The sequence below is a fragment of the Thamnophis sirtalis genome, unplaced genomic scaffold, assembly GCF_051295495.1.
Source record: "Thamnophis sirtalis isolate CommonGarterSnake01/CBP01778 unplaced genomic scaffold, rThaSir2_p1.2 scaffold_11, whole genome shotgun sequence".
In the NCBI taxonomy this organism is placed as follows: Eukaryota; Metazoa; Chordata; class Lepidosauria; order Squamata; family Natricidae; genus Thamnophis; species Thamnophis sirtalis.
Window position 1 is genome coordinate 30,046,298 of NW_028261391.1, and position 24,573 is coordinate 30,070,870.

Here is a 24,573-nt window from a genome sequence, read left to right on the forward strand (position 1 = left end):
ATCTTGATTCAACTTATCTCATATTTAGGTACTCTCTGTTATATCAAAAGGCAGAAGTATTTAAAACATTACCTTTGAATAAAAATTCAAACCATATCTCAAGCTTCACTGTTTTATCCTAATGCTTGACCTGCTCAAGTCTATGGCTATAGTACCATGATGGCGAACCTATGGCACACAAAGCCATCTCTACGGGCCCACGAGTTGTCACACATTGATCTTCTGGGTCCCAGCGCGCTGGCCAACTGTCTTCACACACAAGTGAGCGGCAGAAACCGGAAGAACAGCCACCCAGTGCACAGAGTTTTCGATGCATGCATATGCACTAGCTAGCTGATCTTTGTGAGCGCATGCATGCCAGAAAACAGAAGACCAGGGGATGGGGGCACATATGTGTGACGGAAACCAGAAGATCATCTTTCCAGCGTGCGCAGCTGCTCTTTCGGTTTTCGGCACACACAGGCTCTCATTTCGGCACTTGGTGCCGAACAGGTTCACCAACACTGCTATAGTAGTTTTCACAACACAGACAAAAGTTCTAACAGGCCAAGAATAGCAAATATAGCATTAGAATCATTTTTTTTAAAAAAAACCCAACAATAGCAAGTCATAAAGCATTGTGGCTCTTCTTTAACTGCAAGAGGATTTTATTTCTTTTTGCTATTCACTAGCTTTTTTCATTTTGACTCACCAGGTCCAAATTTATGTATTCAATCTTTCTGGATTGGTTATACCTTCATTGAACATCTTTTCTAGCTATCTTGGATATGCTCAATATGGATCTTAAATATTTAAAACAATTCAAAACTTTTCCTCTCAGAACTTGTTCTATTGTTAATACAGTTGCTCTTACTGTTATGTTATTGTTCTTTTTTTAAAAAAACCAAATGATTGCATAAAAGTTAATTGTGTATTTTAATGCACATTCTGAACCACTTATTTTTGGTTCTTAAAGTGCCTGGAGTGTAGAGAAAAGAAAGAAAGATCAATAACATATCCTGGAATACAGAGAGGTGATCAAAATACATCTTGAAATGCAGAGGATATTAATCTTTAATAGAAAGGATGCTTAATAGAAAAAAACCCACATTTTAAATACTACTTACAAAGGACAAAATTCATCTAAAACTATATAAATTAAAGAAAGGAATGTTTAATCGGGACAGTCCTTACTGAGTTTTAAAATATTTAAACAGACATTTCTCCATTCTGGAATATTTTTTAATTGGAAATTGTACATCTAGTCTCATATTGTGAGGTCTTATTTTTATTTCAAGCAGCTTTGTAATATGACTGTTACCAAATCTCTAAACCATACACATTGTAAAGGACTTGTTTCATATTGATAATTTTCAATTAAAAAGTTTTAAAAAGTGACATTGTATTGGTTTTATCTGTGCTCCATGTAACAGCAATTAACACAATAATTTGAAACTGAAATATCAAATCTAGACCAAACATTGCATGTACACACAATACTTGCACAATAAGCACAACATCTACTTCAGTATTTAAATAATGTCAAAAATCAATGCTAACACTTAAAATCCACATGAAGCTCCACCCGTCACAGGATTTAAGGCATCTCTGCACAAACTTAATTCACGGTGTTGGATTGAATAGTCTGAAATATTTTACCTCTCACTCTAAGACTGTTGGTATTGATATGATAATTAACCAGTGTTAAACCAATACAATATTTACATAGCACAGCACATACATTACAGACACTCACTTGGGGAGAAAGCCCACATTTTCAACAGGTCAAAAATTACCATGATTACATGTCTGGAATCTATTTACAGGTCATTAAAATGATTATATCTGTACAGTGGTACAATAGGCAAAAACATGATGGGCAGTTACATTGTGACAAATTGAAATCATGATTTGGAAGCACATTATGCTACCCTGAATGCCTTGTTCCACTCTAGGTTTCTTATTGGTGGTTTCATCTTTCAGAATGGCAGGTCCTGCTGATAAGGTTGACTTTTTGGTGATATTGGTGATTTTTATTCAGATACCTGAAATTTGAATGAAACCCGTCCCAGAAATTTGTCACGCTCATTGTCACTTCTTAAGTTCCTTGCTCCGAGGATCTTGCATTCAATGTTTACGTCTTCTTTGGCACTGGTTGTATTAAATGCTAGCTGAAGAGCCACTAGTGGCTGTAAGTAGTCAGGCTGGTTCAAAAGAGGCAGAAATAAAAATGGATTTTTTTCAATACAAAAGTAGATTTAATATAACTAAAACAAGCTATAATTGTTTAATTAAAAACCAGGCATTTAATTATACCAAATGCATATTAGTTCAGTATAATGTTTCCAAGTAAACATGTATAAATACTACCCTCCTCAAGTTTGAGAGAATTATTAAAGCTATGGCAAAGACAAGAAAGAATGGAAAGGAAACCATCAGCCCTCCTAAAAAGCCAATGGCTTCTCCTCCAGAGAAGCCTTTTAACTATTTTTGTGGTCAACAAGCTAGGATCTTTGTAATATTAAAAATCTGGCTCATAAGCCTTCTCATTTTTCCTTTTTTGCCACCCTTCTTTCATCCTGCACTGCTCACAAGTCAATTACTGTTCTCTGAGCTTGTAAAGATTAAGAGGAACACAATCCACATCACGTCTATGCCCAGTTGCATGATAGGGATCACTTTCTCTGTCATGTTAGCAACAAAAACTTCCCAATCTCCATGTCCTCTTACTCGCACAAGCCAATGCATAAGGTATCCTTATAAAAATCCTGCTGATGTGTTATTAGGTAAGAAGAGAAGGCAAGATAGATAACCAGATAAAAGTGGTTTTTCTTTTAAAGCAATATATAGCAATAGCAGTAGACTTATATACCGCTTCATAGGCCTTTCAGGCCTCTCTAAGCGGTTTACAGAGAGTCAGCATATTGCCCCCAACAATCTGGGTCCTCATTTTACCCACCTCGGAAGGATGGAAGGCTGAGTCAACCCTGAGCCGGTGAGATTTGAACCGCTGACCTGCTGATCTAGCAGTAGCCTGCAGTGCTGCATTTAACCACTGCGCCACTGCGCCATTCAAAACCTAAGGCTTCTCTATAGGGATAAAGACTAGAAGCTCCAGCAAAACTGGATTGCTTTGCTCACAAAGTAGAAGCTGGGAATGGGGCCAGCCCCCCCCCCCCGCCCCATAGAGAGGCAATGAACTCTGCCTCCCAGAGCCGCACATACTAATTTTTAGAAGAATGCAGTTGAGTAGAATGACACTATTAGCAATGAACATGAACAAAGCAAATTCACAGATGCAGAATTAAGACAAACTCACATGTAGCTGTTTTCCATAATATGGGAAATACATCAAATCAATTGTTCCATTAGGAGGAAAATAACTTATTGTAACCTTGCCTTCTTCCTATAAAGAAAGAAAATTTGTCAAAGATAAATGTAACATTTTTTAAAAATTTTCATGTGGAGTACATGGACAAATGTATAAAAAGAATTTTAAGAGCCAAGATGTAAGATTTATTCAATTGCCTATTTAAACCATAATAAAGTGAATTCTGAATTAGCAATACTAGAGAAAGATCTGTATGTGTCATATAAAAATAAATAATAACCAGTTAATCAGCAAAAAATCTTCTAACAGCATTACATCTATACCTTAAACCTGTATACAAAAATAAATAGGAAATATGTTACTATTACAACAATATTATTTTGCCATACTGATTTGTAAAGTATTGTCTAGGAACCATTTAAAGTCTGTTCCAATTTGTTTATGAACATCTCATCTTAAACTCAAATTGACTAAAAGAGATCTGTTAGGAAAAAATATGTTTCATATTGTGGAATATGTCAAATGTACAGAACAGCTTTTGGGAAACGGAAAACTACCCCTAACAATAGGAAATTCACACATATAAGAAAGCCTAGGTGTGTTTTACACTGGAGGCAATGGAGAGTTTCATGTCTACCATCTAACTTGCTAAGTTTGAGAATCTTTGGATTAGGATCCGAATGCTTTTCTAGAAAACTAGAAAAATGTCATTTAAAAGCCCAATTCATAACTTGGTGATATTTTTAATATCAAACATCACAGAACAGATAATCAAAACATCAGGTATTAAAAACCTGCAATACAATTAATTTAATCAAAACCAAAGACAAAGCCATTATCTTCTTCAAATAGGTTGATTTGAAACCTCCAGTTATCAACCTGAATGTGCCAACATAGGGATACGCAGCACCTTATAAAAGTGTTCAACCAGATTCCTTACTTTTGAGCATCTGTATATGAAATCTTATAGCAATTGTCAATGAAAAAGAAAATACGACCATTAATATAACAGCATTAATGTAGCCATAATAGGCAATTTGCAGTTTTTTAAAAAAACATGAATTTTAAAATTTCAGAGAGAATTTTAACAGAATCATTAATTGGTTTAATTTTTATAGTTAATTATTTTAATAAAAATGCCTGCCCTTTATTTATTAAGCAAATTTATTTTCACGCCATCTCACTAAGTGACTCTGGGCAGTTTACAAGTAAAACAAGTTCTGTTCAAGAGACATTAACTTGACTTTGGGAGGTAAAGCTACAAGAACAGGTAGTCCTTGTAAGTCATTCATTTATTGATCATTCAAAGTTACAACAGCAATAAAAAAGTGACTTATGACCATTTGTCACGCTTACAACCATTGCAGCATGATCAAGTGATAAAAACTCAGATGCTTGGCAAACAGTTCATATTTATGCTGCAGTGTCCCAGTGCCATGTGATCACCTTTCGCAACCTTCTGCCAATCAATGGGGAAGCCATACTCATTTAACAATTATGTTATCAACTTAACTGCAGTGATTCACTTAACTGTGGCAAAACATCTATAAAATGGGGCAAAACTCTTAACAACTCTCACTCAGCAGCAGAAATTTTTGCTCACTTGTGTTCATAAATTGAGGATTTCTTGTATAAGAAATAAAAAAAATAGGAATAAAATTTTGATGTGTAATTCTATGACTACTATTCATAAATAAATTACATTACCATTTTTCCTGAATTTTTCAAGCACATAGATTTTAAATGTCTGGATAAATGAGTCTTTATATTGAATAATGGAACATATGCAAATTAGGCCTCTAAAGTGTTGTGTTAATTGAAATACCCTCAGATATAATAAAAGTTTAAAAACCTCAAGCTGTTTATATCTATTTTTGTATGATTGAAAGTTCAATTAAAAAAAATTCTATCCGAAAGAATTTTATCAACGGGAGCTATATACTATCCAGATCACATGGAGTAGATGTCATACTTCAAAATAGGAATTTCATAAAAGATGAGGCCATAAATTATGAGCAATGTTATGGCAATTGTCCATGTATTAGTGAAATCTATACTGGCATTTAATGGGAAATGGTGGCTCAGTGGCTAAGATGCTGATCTTATTAAGAAAGGTCGGTGGTTTGAATCCTTAGTGCCGCACATAGTAGTTAGAAAGCATATAAAAATGCAAGTAGAAAAATAGGGACCATTTTGATGGGAAGGTAACAGCGTTCCACACACTTTCGGCGTTTAGTCATGCTGGCCACATGACCACGGATATATCTTTGGACAACGCTGGCTCTTTGGATTTGAAACATAGATGAGCACTGCCCCCTAGAGTTGGGAATGACTAGCACATATGTGCGAGGGGAAACTTTACCTTTATCTTATACTGGCATTTAGCTGAATAATTCAGATACAATCCCAGGGGCAGGCATTTTTGAGGAGGGTTTAATATAATGGGATAGGCCTAATGACAGGCATTCTTTGTGGAGGCTTCTCTCCTTTAGAAGAGCTCCCTCCAAGTGAGGATTATTTGTACGGGAATTTTGAAGGATGGAAAAAGATGCTGTTTATAGCATTATTTTTGTTTTGGTTTAATAAATGTAAGTACAGAGGAAAAGATTTTAAAAATAGTGCAAATACAGATACCGTGTTTCTTCAAAAAGAAGACTTATTTTCTTGTGACCCCTCCCCCCCAAAAAACAGCTAGGGCTTTTGGGGGGGGTACTTTTCTTCCCTCCATTTACCAGTATGAGGCAGGGGGCAGGGCAAGTGGCCCCTCATGCCAGCTTCCTGAAGGGTCACAGGTTATCCCACCATCCACAAACAGCTGATTTGCGGTTCAGGTGGCTGCTGCTCAGGCTGCTGCCTCCAGCGAATGTGGCCACTTTTGCAGCTGATTGCTGCCACAAAAGAAGCAGGAGGATAAGCGATGCACCCCACACCCCTCGCGCCCTCCTTACCTAATGGTGACAGTCACAGCAGGCAATTCTGTCCACGGAACAGCTGCCTTGTGGGTGCCACTCCAGCTGCCGCCTCCCACAAGATTGGCTGCTTTTCCCGTTGATTGCAACAGCAAAAACATCAGGAGGCCAAGCAATGCGCCCAATGCACCTTGTGCCTCTGGAGGGTACTGTAGCAGCAGGTATCTACATTTTTGTACCATTATTTCAGCCCGAACCATGTGGTCCAGTACTGTTTTAATAGTTAACATTTCAGAAATATTACCATACCTACATAATTCTCCTTGTGCAATGCTCTGCCATCGCAACTTTGGAGCAAACCTCTGCTTTCCCTGCACAGGATTGCAAGACTGGAGGCTCTGAAGCCATGGATGGAGCATTTTTAGATGTGTATCTGTGCAGGGGGGATTTTAAAGAACAATCTGCAGTGGGGAGGGGGAGTTTTCCTGCACATCATCCTTTCCACCATAGCTATGGTAGCGTTTCTGAAATATTAACTTTTAACATTATACTAGGCCACGTGGGTGTCAAAATAACGGTAAAAAATGTGGATACTGGTAGCTGCTGCTACAGTACCCTTCAGAAGCCCAGCATGAGGTGCAAGGGGTGTGTCTCCTGCTGCAGAAGTGGCCATGCCAAGGAGCGCTTTTGGGAGAGAAGGTAAAGAGAAAGCGATCAGCTTCGCCTCGCCCCTTGCCCTCAGGCCCCCAACAAGCAAAAGTGCTGCACCCAAAAAGAGAAGGGCAAAAGTGGTATTTGTACTGCCCCAAGGGACCAGCGGGCTGCAGCCAGAAGTTGCCCTCCCCCATGCCACCATTTGTGCTGGCCATACCCATCCTCCCGGGCTTATTTTCAGGGTAGGGGTAATATTAGGCCCACCCACCCCCCAAAAAATTAGGGTTGGGCTTATTATTGGGGTGGTCGTATTTTCAGAGAAACACAGTATATTCAACAATATTTCAGTATATACGTAGAAGATGCATTTTGATTTAGGTGTCATGGGCATGTATTACAAGATTTAATACATTCATCTTTTCAGTTTATTTTAATAAAAAAGAAAATTTAATAGTCAAAAGGTGTGATTCAAACCACTTAATTTTGGTTTTCATAATTTGATCACAACAGATGATTATTGCACATGCACCCTACACTCACTTGCCTTTTGTCAGTTTTGGTACTATATGACCCTCAGAGTTCAAATTAAAATAAAATTATCTTGATAGTAAATTGAACATCTTTACCTTAATACAGTTTGGCAAATATTACAACAATTCTAAATGGGACTTATGTGGAAAGCATCAGTGTGTGATCTTGAAACCCAAATTCATTCAAATATATAAATCAGTAGACATATAAATTGGAAAACTCCCCAGACACTATCATACAAGTGTGATAGGTAATGTAGAAATTTGATAATAAAAATATTTTTTCTTAAAAAATATACAAGTATATGGTAAAATCATCTACATAAAGGGAAACATTTTAAAACATAACTTTTATAATGAATAAGTTTTTAAAGTAATGGAATGCTTACAAGTGAATTATTTCACAGTGCAAACACTAAAATGTCATATTCTGCTTCAGTGCTCATTTTCTTACCCATCATAAAAATATTGTGTAAGATGCATTTGCAGCATGGAGAGAAAAACAAAATGCTTGTTATGAAATGAAACAAAATAAAAAGCAAGTAATAATGAAGAAACCATATCTTTTTAAAATGGAGACTGTAACATAAAAAATTAAATTAGTGAGTGGAAATCTAAAATACAGGGAAATATAATAATTAAGGCTACTTTGTATTAAACCACTTGCTCTTTTAATGACATAAAAGTGGGCATATTTTAATTTTAAAATTCTTACCTTAGAATTACAGTTTATATATGGTTTTCCATCAGGTTTTAATCCAATTATCTGAAATATAGAAAAAATGTTATACAACTTGGAATGGAATAAATATTAACAATAATTTAAATAAAGTAGCACTTTCTAATACTCCACATGTTTAATTTTAATATAGGTCATTATATAAATATTTCTGTGGTATAACTTTACCCCGAAATTACTGTGTCACATATTAGAAATCAATATATTCAAAATATAAGGTAATAGTAATGAAAATCATTTTTTCAACCACATAAAAGCTATTTATTCAGTATACAAATGGATATCCATAATATTCATACATGTATGTCCTGTGGCTACTAGAAATATATATGCTGAACATATATAAAAAAAATGAATTCTACAACAATCTTCATTTAGTTTGAACTGTTTTGTAAGATATACCACAAATATAACACCTTATCCATTAGTTATGTTATGTCTGCATTTGTTGGTAGGCAGAGAGCAAGGAAGGAAAATAATTATTGGACTGCAGATGTATGTGTGTTTAACATAATCCTGTTTTAAAATCCATGTGATGATTCCAACAACAGCCATTCATTATTTCAAATTAAGCACATAATCTTAATGGCTGAATTCAGAAAGCATATACAAATAACATGTCATATAACACATAATTATTTAAAAAGAGAAATATTTAACTATAAATGTCCATCAGAAATGTTTAATGAATCAAATAATCTTTTTTGGCAGAAATATATACTATGTATCCTTGTGATGACATTTCTGATCAGTAGATAAACTCTTGCATGATATATACTTATGTGAGTTGTTTTTTACTGGCTATATTATTTGTTAAGACCAAAAACATAGAACTGGATTATTTCTTTTATAAGCAAAAATTAACCATTTCTAAGCAATTGGGAATGGTAAAGTGCCATCCAACTTTAACATAAAAGGGCTGAATTAGAAACTCTAACACAGGGAGTCAAAATCTTTTCCATGAGCTGCTATCTTCAACATAAAAATCAGAAAAGATCATAAAAGGAATTATAAGAGCATCCAGAAACATACACAGAAATTTACCTTCAAGCAAATACTATCCAGCTACAAATTTTGAACAGTTTTCCACAGGAAAAACTGCAAGCCTTATGAAATCCAAAAGAGTAACTGAACTTACTCTATTCATTTTTATAATAACACATGGTGTTCCTTTGTCATAACCAAAATTTTCATCTTGTAGTCCAGAGCAAGGTCCCAGGTTATCACGATTAAACTGGCACACTGATTTATTTCCAGATTTCTGGTCAAAGAGCTTTCCTGGAGAACACCGAATGTTTCTGGTTTGCTTTGATTCATTATATGCTAGAAAAAACAATTCAGTGCATGACATTAACTATTTAATAAATATACAGACTAAAGAATCATTTAGCAGGTGAAAATCTTTGGAGAATATTCATTTCCAACTTTTGAGAAAACATTACTGCGCAAAGATGTTCAACTTGTCAAGAGCTGGGAACCATTTGACGCGTGAACACAAACCCAATTCCAAGATTCATGCATTTAAGGGAATTACCAACGAGAAAAAAGCAATTCAAAGTGTTGCAATAGATGGTTATAACCAGATTAACTTTCAAACGCTGCACAGTATTTGCTTTAATGACTACATTAATTGAAAGTTTCTGAGAATTCACAATTTTTTTCTTTCAATGTTTGTTTCATTGTACTTTGTTTTCTGGATTTTTTGGGGGGGGGGAGGTTCATAATAAAATATGCTACTAAATCTGTCCTTAATTTTATTTGGCAGGGAATACATGCTAAACAAAAGGTGAACTTAAATAAATAGAAGTGATCATAGCATCACCTACTACCTTTTTATTAACAGAAATCCAAAACTTCAGTAAATTTTATTCCTGAGTTTACAACTTTAATCTTGTGCCATAAATTCATAGAAGAGTTGAGAATATTTCTCTTCAATTAATCTTAGATTTCAGTATGTCTAAATCCACACTGGGAAATTTTACTCCATTTCATATCTTCGCACAAACTTTGGCATAAAGGTATCATATGTCCATATGTTGCATTTCTTCTCCTTTGTGAAATTGTTCTAGCACTTTATTGAACAGAAAAATTCTTGTAGAACCAAGAAGCATTGCATTTCTCTGCATATTGATACATTAACAACTAAACCTGTTTGCAAGGTATGTTGGTTTCAAAACCAGAACTTGTCAAATAAAAAAAAATAGCCAATAGTTTGTTTCACTCAAGAGAACAATATTGTACAACAAATCTCAAAATTATAAACATTGATGTTAATATTAAAAATCTATTCGTTTCTATATTTGATTGTGATTATCTGTTTCAAATAGTTCTCTGTATACAAAGCTAATAAATCTATTTTAAATTTAATAGTATTAAGCAAAGTAAATCAATAAACATAATGACATAATTTTGGCAACCAATCTTTCTTTTTCTGAACTATATCTCAACTATGCAAGAAAAATATAGGCAATCCTCCCTTAATATACATTTGTTCAGTGGCCATTTGATAATACTGAACAATGGGACTTATTACAGTCCTTGAAGTTTCACCTGTTGCTGCATCCTCCTGGCCATGTGAATAAAATTCAGAACCATGGGCTTATATGATCACCTTTAGGCCATCCACCTACTTGTTGCACTGCCCTACTCTAGCAGCTGGAGTCTTCTTTCCTACTGGTACAGCTAGGTGTTTCCCTTAGGCATCAGCCAGGCTATCCGTCTGCACCCTGTTCAGGCTCTCCTTTTGCCCCTGCACCTTCTGCCCTTCTTTCTTTCACGAAAGGACACAAATGGAGGCCCTGTTCAGAGTGCTAAAGGAGCCCTGGTAAGAAGGCAAGAAAAGCCCCGGCTGTGTTGGTAGGAAAGAAGGCAACATGAAAGAACACTGCCCACTGATATAGTGTAGTGTGTGATGCAATGGGCATCATGGTGGCAAAGGCAGCTAGTAACAGGTGACCAAAATGCAAATGCCGGGGAGGAGATAGGGAAATGGGGTAAACTGTAAAGGTTCCCTCGCACATATGTGCTAGTTGTTCCAGACTCTAGGTGGCGATGCTCATCTCCGTTTAAAAGCAGAAGAGCCAGCACTGTCTGAAGACTTCTCCGTGGTCATGTGGCTGGCATGACTAAACGGCAAAGGTGCACAGAATGCTGTTACCTTCCCACTAAAGGTGGTTCCTATTTTTTCGACTTGCGTTTTTATATGCTTTCGAACTGCTAGGTTGGCAGAATCTGGGACAAGTAATTGGAGCTCACTCCGTTACACGGCACTAGGGATTCAAACTGCCGAACTCTCTGATCAACAAGCTCAGCGTCTTAGCCATTAAGCCATTGCATCCCTGGGGTAAGCTGAGTTGGAGGCAAACCTTTACATTTTTCCAAAAATGGTTTGGATCCAGATAGTTTTTAACTTAACCACTGTGTAGATTCACAAAGTGATAGTCAACTATGATTGCTAGAACCACCATTGCTAAGCAGATATATGTTTTGCTTAATGGCTGTATTGCATAGCAATGGAGTTGTTGGTCAATTAGGGTCATTAAGGACTATCTAAACACAATATTTATTGATTCTTTTTAATGCATTGCAAATGCTTTAGTTTTTATATGCTGACTATCTATAGCAGGTGTATTCAACCTGCAACTATGGACAGCCAGGTGTCGCCCCATAAAACAATAAAAAATATTTAAAAATAAAGGAAGTTTGTCTTTATATACATTAACGATGTTGTATGTTTAATACCGTGTTTCCCCAAAATTACGACGTGTCCTGATAATAAGACCATGACATATTTTTCCTGTGGGCAAAAATATACACCCTCCCCCAATAATAAGCCCCCTGGACAACCCCCCCTCCAGCTAGGCAGAGTGCCACTCACCAACCTAGCGATATTCTGAAGGCGCAAAGCCGCAGGAGCGGGGGGAATGGGGGGATAAGGCGCACACATTGCTTGAGACCTTTGGGATACCGCTAGGTTAGTGGGTGGTGCTGTGCCTGGCTGGAGTGGGGGGTTGCCGGGCAGCTGCTCTCACAAGCAGCCGCCCAGGAATTTCCCTTTTCCAGCCAGGCAGAGCGCTATTCACCAACCCAGTAATATCCCAAAGGTGCTAAGCTGCGTGGTGTTCTGCCCGGCTGGAAAGAGGTTGTGCGAGCACTTGTTCTGCATCTAGCTCGCGTGCCTCCCAGCCTCACCATGCCCAGCTCTCCCTGCAGGGCTGGCCAAGGGTGCCGGCGCCGCTGCGGCCCCTCTGCCGCCGCCATGCTCCAAGCATAACTGGCTTCCAAACTCCGGAGATCCGCTGCCAAGTCTTCCGACAGCAGCCGCTCTAGGACTACGCTCTATGGTTGTGGATTGGCTGTTGGAAGACTCTGGTGGGACAAACACAGCAGTTTGCCCCTGAGGCTGTGCCCGGCTCTTTGGGCGCCTGCTCTCAAGAGAGCAGCCACCTGGCAACCCCAAACCAATAAGCCCCCCCAATAATAAGGCCCACACAAAATTGGGGTGGTGGTAGTCAAAAGAAAATAAGACCCTGTCTTATTTTCTGGAAACACGACATGTGGCTTAAGACAGTTCTTCTTCACTCAATGCAGCTTAGGCAAGACGAGAGGTTGGCACTCATTATCTATGGCCTTAAATCATTGAAAGTGTTCTCAGATATTTGACTGTAGTGCTCAACAAAAATTTAAATTTATATTTTGAAACCACTACTATATATTTCAGTATCCATATTAATTGCAGTTTGCAATATAAACTTCTTGTATTTAGTTCAATTGTTCATTTTTTTCACATGAGAATGTAGAGTTCTACCACATTTTAACTGTGGATTCTAGTTGACATGAATTTTTAAAATACAGCAATTTTCATGCAAATCTCAAGCTTCCATCTATTTTTTTTCTTTAAAAGCTAGAGTGCTACCCGTAACAGCTTTTGTGGTTTCAATATTTGAAATGTTGTATTTGCCAATGTCTAATGTAGAACTTGCACTGTGGCCTTGGTAATCTACTTCTTCCAGCACAAGTAATCCTGTACTTAATGTCAACTAAAGAAGTATTTTCACATTTGCACATTCTTACCAAAAAGGCACCTGTAACCATTGAAATCTATTTCAATTCACTTCTTTTTAGTTTGCTCTCTCCTCTATCTTCTTTTTTCTCTCTCGTTTACCTTCTATTCATCTCTTCTTTCACCTTCACCTGCCATCGCCTTTGCCATTTTTGTTCATTTTTCTGTATTTTATCCTTTGACAATTTCTTTTTTTTTCCACTTTCTGTCACCTTTCCTTGCCCTCTGACTTTCCTCTACCCTCTTACTTTCTCATGCCTGCAATATGTAAAATACAAAATATGAGGGCGCTCAAACAAATTAAGTTGATTGCAACCTGCTTTCAATGAAGTTCTGAACCGGATTTTTTATGCTGATTCTTACACATGGCTTCCTTGCTCTTTTCAACATTTTCCTATGTTCCCTTTTCACCTAAATGCTGCAGTTAAGAGTTTCAGCTCTCTGCACATTTATTTGAAATAGGCTACTCTGAACAGTGTGATTAACTTTTCTAAGAATATGCATAGGAAACAGTGACAGTATTACCTGAAAAAGAATTCTACAGAAAAGCTTACTATCTTATATGCATGCTTTTGGTTAAGCTGATCAAATGCCTGCTGCATTTTTACAAAGGCCTGTAATGCAGAAGAGATGAATGTGATTTTATTATCTTAATTGCCCTTTTTCCCTTCTTGCCTCTCTTTAAATGTTTGTTTAACAAACTGAATATATACATCAAAGATATTCATAACTAGAGCAACAAACATGATCACATTTCCACATCAAGCCATAAGTTAATAGTTATTCATCTCAGCCAATTTAGTAAGCTACTAATCTTCCAAAAGCTCCCAAAAGAATTTTTTTTTAGCAGTATATAAACAAATGTGACCACATTTTAAATTCAGGATCTTTATTTGTCACAAAAAAATTTGCTTTTCAGGTGTCAGTAAGTCTGACAACCTTAAAAAATTTCCTAATCATCACAAAAATAGCTGCTTTTACTAACAATTATTGTTAGTGCTAGAAAAACAGGGACCCTTAGTACTTTATATAAATTTCTTGGAAAAAAGAGAAAGTATACAAACCTCCTAGAAATTTATGAAGGGATTCCACATAACGATTATAATTATACTTTCCTGAGTTATTTTTGCTTATTGAAAATTCCAGTGCAGTTTCTGGTTTTGGTGAAATCATTAGTCCTACAAAAATAAAAAAGTGAATTATTTATCCAAAGTATCCCTCAAAAATGATAATTTCTAAATGTATAAAAATAGTTTGAAGAAACAGTTTAAGAACTGGGTTTTACATGATTGCATGAGATTAAATAGCTAAATCTTGTCATTATTGTACATTAAATTATCAATATATCACTGTGTTACTTAATCAGCAATACTAAAATTATTTAACACTTACCCTAACAAAGCACAATTTACTTTTACTTACCTATTTGTATGGTATGTATAGTTACCCAAGCATCACACAATTCTGAACAGTTAAAAAACAATAAAATAACTATCCTCACAATTAAAATCAGGCTTATTCAATACATAGGCTCAAATCTCTCGATAGAATTTTTTTTTATTTTCCATTTTCATAGCATATAATCACATATATACTATTACATAGTCAATATCATGTTGTATTATTAAGTAATTACATCAATTCATCTTACCATCAACTACCAAAGAAAGGGGGGGAAAATAACCAGTTATTGGCTTTTCTGCTCTCCATACACCATATTTATACCTTATACGACACTTTCTTCCCCCTCTCTCCTTCCCCTTTCTACATCCTTTCCTCCCTCCATCATTTTCTACTCTACTTCCCCTTCCTTTCTTTAGGCTCAAATCTCAAAGTAAAACTGGGTCTTTATTGTCTTATGGAAGGCCAGCAAGGTCAGAATCATCCGTAGAGCAAATGCCATGACAAAGAAAGTGTATTTCTTGAATCCAGCACTGTTTTAAAGGTATCCATTACGCCAATTATATAGCCATTATTGGAGATCAGCAGTCCCACAAATAATCCACACCTGACCCTATACCTTTAAGAACTCTAGAAGATGGCTAGGATCTTAAATTGTGTCCAGAAGTGCACTGGAGTCCACTTCCTATTATTTCAGTATATTTTTGGATGAAATATAGCAAAATTACCCAGGAATATTCTCAATCCATTAATAACAAGTAGGACTTTTTACTGGATAAATTGTACCTTATAGCTCAAGTTGCAGGGCATGGCTATTTTAGACAGTGATATCTGTCATAGCACATGACTGTCATACATAGAATTACATATATAATAGACATCAATCTTTTGTTGACATTCACCTATATGAAGAAGTGGACAATTGAAGACAGAGAGAAGGATGATGAAGTTACTAAATTTTAAATTTTAATCTGAAATAAAGGAATAATTAAATTAATTGTGTGAGTGTAATCATATTAATATTATTTAAATGAAATCAACTTTGGCTTTCATCATGATTCTATCCATTATTTTTGAGAATACAGTACTCAGGAGGTAGTTCAAAAGTCAGCATGACTCTCAGCAAGAAAAAAGTTGCATGTGTGACATATATCTATAATCCAGATTTTATTTTAAATCAGTCCATTAATAATATATTCATCTTTAGCTCTGATTTATCATTTCAGTTCAGAATGGAATAAGTTTTTTAAACTTTGCCCATCTGGACATGCAAACTGTAAATGCCTGTAACAAATTATATTCTGTAGATACTGTCCGTCAATTAAACAAAGTTCATTTGAACTTAGTCATTAATTTGTACTAGCCACCTCAAAGAAGAGAACACTAAAACGATTTTGTATTAATTCCATGATAAATATATATTAAGAAGTCAAATCCTAATGATCAATTCAGAAAATGTGTTTCAATGTAGAATATGAACTAAAGACCTACATTAATGAGAAATACACTCAAACAATTAATTTGCTACAATAATGGGTAGTAGAGAATGACTAGAATGACACTCCAGTTTCCTTCCTACGTACCACCATCTCTACAAAACATGTCTTTTCTGCAACAGTCCCTGCTTTGTGCAACATCCTTCTCCAGGGATTCCATCCTTTGGCTCTCTGGAACACCATAATAGCTGGCTCTTCCCCCAACCATTGGAATAGGGTGAGATTGGAGCTGAAGATTGTATCATTGAATTTTATTGGCGAATGCTGCCTAAAGTGCCCTGTTTTGATTATACTGGTTTCTATACTGTTATAAACCATGCAGAATTATATTTCAGAAAGAACTAGAAATCCATTGTTATGATTACATGGTAAATGTTGAGAAAATAAACATAAGTAAAACACCTTTTCTATTAATTTATAATGACAATTTCATTATACTTACCTGGAGTAGAAATCAGGTCACGATACTTGGGTATATCAGTTCTTAATGTCTGGAGCATAACCCACATTGTGAATGTGAAAAGTGCAGCTAAGAAGCCATAGAAGACGAGATAAAATAGCAAAATTAAGCCTAAAAAATAAAAAAGAAATGTAAAAAATATGAACAAAACATGCATTGAATAATTTAGTCACTTATATTGCAAAGACTGACATTCATCTGAAACCTAACATAATATGAGACTCAATATTATTTTAAATAATACTGAACTATGTAGCTGAATATTTCAAATGGTTTATCTTCTAAATAATACAAGCTTCTAAAAGGATAGTCATGGTAACCTTCTGTACAAGAAAGAGAGAATTTTGTTATACTTTCAAAAATCAACATATTTGATTATTACATACTGTGAAATCTGATATAATAATAAAACTGATTATTATTGAGGTTGCTCTTGATGAAAGAATCTCGAAATGAAACATGAAATTAAATGAAATTACTTTATTGTCATTTACATATATATATACACAGCATACCCATACAACGAAATTCACCTAACACCCAGAGACCAAGCCCAACATACATGACAATTCCAAAACACCCCCCTACTCATTATTATCTCAGTGTTATGATTGCTATCCCACAACTATGGAAGATTTATAAGTATTTCTTTGCTCTTTCAATCAATTCTTAATAATAATGGAAGCTAAATGAAAAAGCTGTTTTTGCTCGTTTGTTTTTGTTCAAATGTTGGATACTTTCAAAATTAATGAAACTCAGAATAAAGAACCCATGGAGTCTTTCCAGATGAATTTTATAACACAGGGAAGACTTATAATCTTCGCCATATTAGGAAAAAAATTCCCTGTGCATCAACAATGGAGAAATTCAAGTGCTTCTACAATCTAATCTAGAAGTTTCAAAGACACAAATTCTACATCACTGGAGATAAGTCTCACTATACTAAAATGTACTTTAACTCTAAATAGGCATATGCAGGATTGATATGAGGAAGTAATCCAAAAATAGTGATAGCACATTTTTTTCCCAAGCAATATTTTATTTGCTTGGAGATGACCCTTTGGGGCTTAAAGATGTTCCTAAGGGAACTCTCCAGAAGTTTATGATTCAAGACTGATTTAATGTTGGTCAATGGTGAAGACATTATTTATTCTAAAATTTCAGAATGTAAGGTTTAAATTATTTTTTTGTTTCTTTGTTGTTAATCTTTTGTTGTTTTTATTGTTTTACAGCAGGTCTGTGGACTTCGACCAAGCAATGGCATGCCAGAAACCAGGTCGTGCAAACAAGTGAAGCCCGATTTGGTAGGCAGCATGCGAAACCATGCCCCCTCTGTTCCGCGGAAAAACCTGTCTCCACAGAACCAGTCCCTAATGTCCAACAGTGTTTTGAGCTGTCTCAAAACACATGACATGGCATATAACAAATGGGGGAGAAAAACCTGAGAAAAAAGCATTAAACAGGAACAGCTGAAAGCAATTGCTTAGCACACATAACTCATATGTGAGAGAAACCGCGGCCAATAGCTCACTGGTTTTATACAAGTTTCCTCAACTTACAATTGAAACTGAATCTTTAAATACAACTGTAAGTCATTGCAGTAGTAAGTGAAGGTTTCATGTGACTGGATTTTAAGTTATGTCTCTTTTTTATGACAGTGTTTAAGAGGCTCTAGTTTCTCTAGTGGACTTCCACCACCACCCCCGAAACCAGAAATAAATGCCAGAAACAGGCACAAAACACTACAAATCATGGTCACATAGCCTCAGGATGTTGCAAAAGCATATAAAGACGAGTTGATTGCTAAGTCCCAGAATGTAATCACATGACTGCAGATGTGTATGTGTGGCTGTCGTGATTTTGACATCATTAAGTGACCGGTAAAAAGTCAAGAATGTACAGTAAAATGTAGCATTCATCTTCGCATTATCTATAATTTATATGCTTTCTAACACTTATTTTCTGGCTTCCAGCCTGAGAGCAATAAGATGCCTGCATTATCAGTAAGTACCTTTCCCTGTATAGGTCTCCTAAAATCTCCAGAAATCACAGTTTAAATATATAGGCAGTTGGATAGAACAAGCCCTGATCTACAGCTCTGATCTGCAGCCCAGTGTGGGCCACAGCCCACTTAGAACCAGGCAGCAGAAGTGGGGGCAAGCGTGCATGAAGCTGCATTTATGAACATTGCACATGCATGCGTGAAATCATTTCTTCTCACCACCATAGCTGTTGCCACCTCCATCAGTCTGCTGAGCCAAAAGGTTGGAGATTGTTGGGTTAAAGATTATACATTATTTCAAATTGACCATGTTAAAAGGTCATATAATTAGCAGGCATAAAGTTTAAGTACAGAAATCACCCACTAGGTAGGCTCTTAGACAGATATTGAAACATATCTTAGAAAATCAAGACCCTGGTTTCATGAATAATAACTTATTATGGATGTGCAAAATTTGTCAATTCAAAAACAGACTGTTTCCCTCTAGAACATTCTGTTCTAGGGACAGTTCAGTAGTTTCTACAAATATATCCTTCAAACCAAAAAAGGTTTGAGGCATTCTGGTCAAAACAGACCTGCAGGTTGTTCCTATCCTTGGAACACCTCTGGCAATTTCTGGTTCAAAAGATTTATTTGCAAAAGCCATTGAATGGCATGGTCCAGAAGGAGTTGTAGCAAAGCCTAGAGAAAATGTAACACTCGGATTTCAAATAATTTAGTATGTATTAAATGAAATCTGGCCTTTCACCATTCCTTAAAATTTCTTTTAAAATAGTTGGCAATGGTCAGGTTATTTCCTTCGGTACCTTAAGATGCCATTCAGCTGACCATGTTTTTGTTTATCAATGTCAAGTTTCAACCCACTCCATCCTTCTCTTTCTTTCTAATTGCTTTTGAATGTATATAAAGAAATCTTTAGATACCTTGTTCTTAGCAATTCTTCCAAGCTCAGCTCCTTCTGAACTTTTGCTCTCCTAACACATCTAAGGTTGTGGGGCTACCCATATGTCCTCTTCCTTTTTCTATTTTGCATCTTATATTCTATTTTGTTTCAGATATCCACTATATTACAGTCACACTTGTTTTAGTTTATTCTGCTGTTATGGTTTTTTCACATTAGAATTGTTTACAGTCTCTTTTAGTCTCTCCCTCTCGCTTTTTAGGAATTTCAACTCATCTTGAGCCAGTTTCCTCCATTAGTTTGAAACGTTTCTATCTGTAGAATTCTATCATCGTTAAGAATGTATTAATTCTTTTTTGGAAGTCCTATTTTGATTTTGATAATATATATAGACCTCAACTTACAACAAGTGAGCCCAAAATTTCTATTGCTATGCAAGACAGTTGTTAAACAAGTTTTGCCCTTTCTTGCCTGCAGTTAAGGTAGTGACATTGTTAAATGAATCTGGCTTCTTCATTGAGTATACTTGTCACAAGGTAGCAAAAGGTGATCACATGACCTGGGACATTGCAACTGTCCTAAATACATGCCAGTTGCCAAGCATCCAAATTTTGTAACTTTGAACTCTAAATGGATGGTTGTAATTAGACGACTATCTGTATTGCAGCAAGCTTTAACAGGTAAGTAGTACATTGTGCCAAACCACTGTGCCCACTCTACATCCACATTTTTATAGAGACTAAATTTCAATAAGAATTGGAATGATGTAATAATAAAATCATATCTTTTTATTACAACAGTACAAAAAATATTTCTCAAGGGTATTAAAATATTGTTTGTGGGTAATCTTGACTATCATTAAAGAAAACAAAGTTTTATAAATCAGTTTATACTACTAACTACAATTTAAATAAATTAGCTTATTGAATCTGAATAATAATACCAACTCTCCTCATGGCAATAGTAAAAGCAGGAGAGAAGCACCAAGGCTCAATGACAGAATAGTGTTCGCCATATATTTTGGACTATAACTCTTATATTCATTACAACTCATATTGTCTCAGGCTGATATGAATATAAGTAAAAGAAGGCATATGAAACAGATTACAGCACTCCAGCATGAAATAGCTGACATATACAGGTAGTCCTCAACGTATGACAACAATTGAGCCCAGAATTTATGTTACTGAGAAATTTTTGAGTTTTGTCCAATTTTACAACTTTTCTTGCCATATTTGTTAAGTGAATCACTGCAGTTGTTAAGTTAGTAACCCAGTTTGTTCAGTGAATCTGCCTTCCCCACTGACTTTGCTTGTTAAAAGGTCACAAAAGATTATCACATGGCGCAGGGACATTGCAACCATCATAAATATGAACCAGCAGTCAAGCATCTGAATGTAAATCACATGACCATGGATGCTGCAATGGTCATAAGTGTGACAAAAGGTCATGTCACTTTTTTCAGTGCTGTTGTAACTTTGAACAATCACAATGAATTGTTGTAAGTCTAGGATTATCTGTATTGCACTTTCTGTCAAGGCAATTATTAAACATTCAATGAATTTTAAGCTCCTTTATTATCCAAATTTTAAATTACCATTATTTTTCACTTATCTAGGGTGGTGTAGAAGAATCTGAAATCATCATATAGTTCTATGATGCTTGGTAAACAGATCTATAATTAATGGTTTGGTTTTCCAAAAAACATTCATATTATTTTAGTGTAGGAAAAAACAAGTGAATTTTCTGTATAATAGTTTATAGGAGGGAAGGTCCCTCTCTTGATTCAGGAATCATATCAAGATTGGACAGCCGCACTAATTCAGAATAAATCAGATTATTTCTAAAGCCCAAGATCCAGACCTAAAATCAAAATGATTGACTTTCCAATTATCCTAGCAATAAACTGATGGAGCTGATTATTTAGGATATTCTCTAGATACAAACTTCATAGTGAGCTGTATAAGTTGATAACTCTACGGAAGGTAAGAGCTGAATAACATTTAGAAACAGGTAAAGAGAAAAACCACGATTAAACATGGTAGACCTACTTTCACATGTTCATGGATTCATACTTTCATGATGGCATATTGTTTATAAATTTAAAGACCAGAAAAGGAGTGGGGGAAGAGATGTTTTTCACCCAGGCATTCTAGATCTTTCATGCTTCTAAAGCATATACACTTACTTCAAAGTAAGACCATTACATTGGGATTTACTTTTAGACATTACTGGTACAAGATTGTACAAGTTGTTTTTTCCATAGTGAGAGTAAAGAGCTTTTAAATAACTATGTAATTAAGTTGAGAATATCTAAAAATATTGAAGCTACAAATGACACAGAGAAGTAAGAACTACCATAGGTCCTACAGGCAAAACAGATTTCATAATATGTGTATCTGCTTTGTTCTCATTTTTTTTCTTTAGCCTCTATAAAAAATTCATTTCAGAGCCAAAGCAGTAAATATCTTTCTACAACTAAATTTTATTCACTTCATGTATACAATAATTTATACATGAAAAATATAGTGGCTCTATTTAAAAAAATAACTGCTTACAATTCAGCATGCCAAGCTTTTAAAACAGACTAAATTCAAATGGTTTATTTGTACATAGAATGTACAATAAGCATGAAGAACAATATCACACCCAAAATAAGGTGGCATTCAATTAGCAAATGAGACCATAAGCATATTACCAGTATATGCATTAAAAAGTTTACTGCACTTTTAATACCCTTTAGAAAATCCATTATATTGTTATTTTTATTAAAAAATAAAATATTCAAAGATTTAATTCATTAGTTTTAAAATATTTAGCTGTATGACTTATTTTTTTTTCTTGAAAAAGACATCCATTCCATTGGGAATAATCAAAGGAAATCCCATTTATATTACTTTGATATATACATAACGAAGAATTTAAATGGTAAAGAACATTGCATCATTTATTAACATATTTATATTCCTCTATGTTCCTTGTTAACATTCACTTGTGAGTGCATACACTTTTAAGGTAAACCAGGGAAAGGAAATCATTAGGGCAGAATGGAAATTTCTTTTCTAGTCCTCAATTTTTTTTTTAAAAAAAAAGGAGAGAAAAAAAATCCCATTTCTGTATGAATGAAGAAAAATTTACAGCACAGTAAACACTGTGACAGATGGTCTTGGCAATAGAATACACATGTGTGTTCTGTTTTCAATTATTCCACATCATTTTGACCATGTGCCTAAAGCACAAAAAGAGGGGAGGGGACCCTATCTCACTGCACTGGAGCTGCAAATTATTCAAGCAAATTATTCTTCAGGCAAGCCCGTCCCTGCTTCTACTACACTGGCATATTTCTTTTAACTTCCCCATGTCACCCTTCCTCTCGATGAACTAATGTAATTAAAAGCAACACCCACGCACCAATTTAAAGTTTCCACGGCAAACTTCAGAACTTGTAACATTAAACACTTCTGTGAAGTAGTAGACCACGGCTGGTAATTCAAAGCATCGTGTCCAAAACATACACGAGGGGAGGGAAAAAAGAAAGGAAGAAAGGAAGGGGGAGGAAGGCTTGAAAACGAACGATCGGAACGAAAAGGAAAAACCGGCTGTGGAAAAAAAAACCCGTAGGCTTCCCCTCCATCCGTGCCGCTTCCAATAGCCAAGAGCGACCGAGGCATCTTCGAAGTGTGTAGCACGTGGCAAGCAACAGCTCCCCAAAGGCATAGCGGGCGAGGGGAGAAATCTTATCTCTGCCTAGCTTTTTTGGGGGGGAGACGGGGGGGAAGGAGACACTGCTCCCCCCCATGCACTGACGCAGCTGCCAAAAGGGAGGAGCCTGCGGGTGGCAGGAGGTGGTCCCTTTGTAACCCCGACAGGGGGGTGAGTGGGACCAGCAGGAACAGGAAGGCGGGCAGTCAGATGGGGACACGCGTTAAGAAATCACCCTCCTTCCCCGCAGCCAAGGAGCCCGCATCTGCCCAAGCGCTGCCCAGACGGCTATCCCGTCCCCACCCTGCAGAACCCGGAGGGGAGGGCCAAGTCACCTCTCGAGGGGAGGGGGTCCAACTGCCCTCTTCCCCCCCCCCCGCCTTCCTCAGCTTCGTGCTATCACGCTTGGGCTATTTTTAGCTCGGCGCTCGCGGCAGTTCCCGGCCCGCCACTCGCCTCGTGGTCCGGGACTGGCCAAAGCGGCTGGGGTCGCAGGTCGACCGAGCCGGCCCCTCCGCCCCGTCCTCTGGGCTCCGGGTGTCCGTTCCCCTCACTCGCCCTTACCCCAGCTCTTGGCCGTGCGCCCCAGAAACTCTCCGCTGTTTCGGTTGTAGATGAATTGCCGCCACTCGGCCATAGACTGGCGGAACGGTTTCTTCTCCTTCTTGGCCATGGCTGGCAGAGGCCAAAATGCGAGCGAGAGATGGGCAGGATGGAGCGGCTGCTTCCCGGGCACCCGAGCGGCGACGGCGGAGATCCGTTGCCGAACGAGAGCGGATCTTCCGAACCGCTAAGAAACTACCCCTCAGGCGCCCGGCGGGAGAGCAGAAGAGAGGAAAGGAAAGAGGGGCTGGGCCAGTCACACGCACTGAACTGCTCTCTTCGCGCCGCCTCTCCCCACCCCGACAGAGACGTCAATTCTTGGAGGAGCCAATCGCCACTCGCGTCGTCTAGTAGTTCTGATCAGCCAGAGCGCCATCTACTGGAAGTACGGAAGGCGGCCGAAGGCGAGAGTTGTGCTGCAGAGCGAATCTTGAAAGAAGAAGCGAGGAAGGGGAGGAGAGATGGGGAGTTGCTACCAGCTTTTTTCGTTTCTTCTTCCCACCCTGGTATGAGGGGAGTGGGGAAAGAAGAGGTGGGCTCTCTGCATGCGGTGGGTGGCAGTGCAGCCGGGGTTATAAGTTCCAGGGACAAAACTTAAGGCCAGAAGAAGGCGGCATCGTTCTGCCCTTTATCACACTTGTAAGCCATATATGGCATGAAATGTTGCAGGACTTACCCCGAAAAGATTATAATTAAGCACACACTCTCTTCTATGTCTAAACTTGGCATAATAGAACCCGAAGTAAGAAATATAACCTACGGACTAATATTCAAATACACTTACAAGGGGCTTTCTTACATTCC

General features: G+C 36.9%; 1 protein-coding gene across 1 annotated transcript; it reads right to left on the bottom strand.

Annotated features, from left to right (window-relative positions):
• Positions 1-898: 898 nt before the first annotated feature.
• Positions 899-24,032, bottom strand: ATP1B3 (ATPase Na+/K+ transporting subunit beta 3). The gene is made up of 7 exons (XM_014057424.2): positions 23,731-24,032; positions 16,544-16,672; positions 14,269-14,382; positions 9,281-9,465; positions 8,119-8,169; positions 3,299-3,385; positions 899-2,183 (listed from the first exon to the last, which is right to left on the bottom strand). The coding sequence occupies exons 1-7, from the start codon at positions 23,837-23,839 to the stop codon at positions 2,013-2,015; spliced, it is 846 nt and encodes a 281-aa protein (XP_013912899.2). The 5' UTR covers positions 23,840-24,032; the 3' UTR covers positions 899-2,012.
• Positions 24,033-24,573: the final 541 nt, after the last annotated feature.

What these genes read in the sequence shown, in the direction of transcription:
- ATP1B3 (XM_014057424.2), bottom strand. Translation starts at nt 23,839, where the DNA reads ATGGCCAAGAAGGAGAAGAAACCGTTCCGCCAGTCTATGGCCGAGTGG. An exon ending in TTATTATAAAAATGAATAGA is followed by an intron (nt 8,170 to 9,280) that starts GTAAGTTCAGTT and finishes TCTATATTTCAG; the next exon opens with ATAATTGGATTAAAACCTGA. An exon ending in ATATAAACTGTAATTCTAAG is followed by an intron (nt 3,386 to 8,118) that starts GTAAGAATTTTA and finishes CTTTCTTTATAG; the next exon opens with GAAGAAGGCAAGGTTACAAT.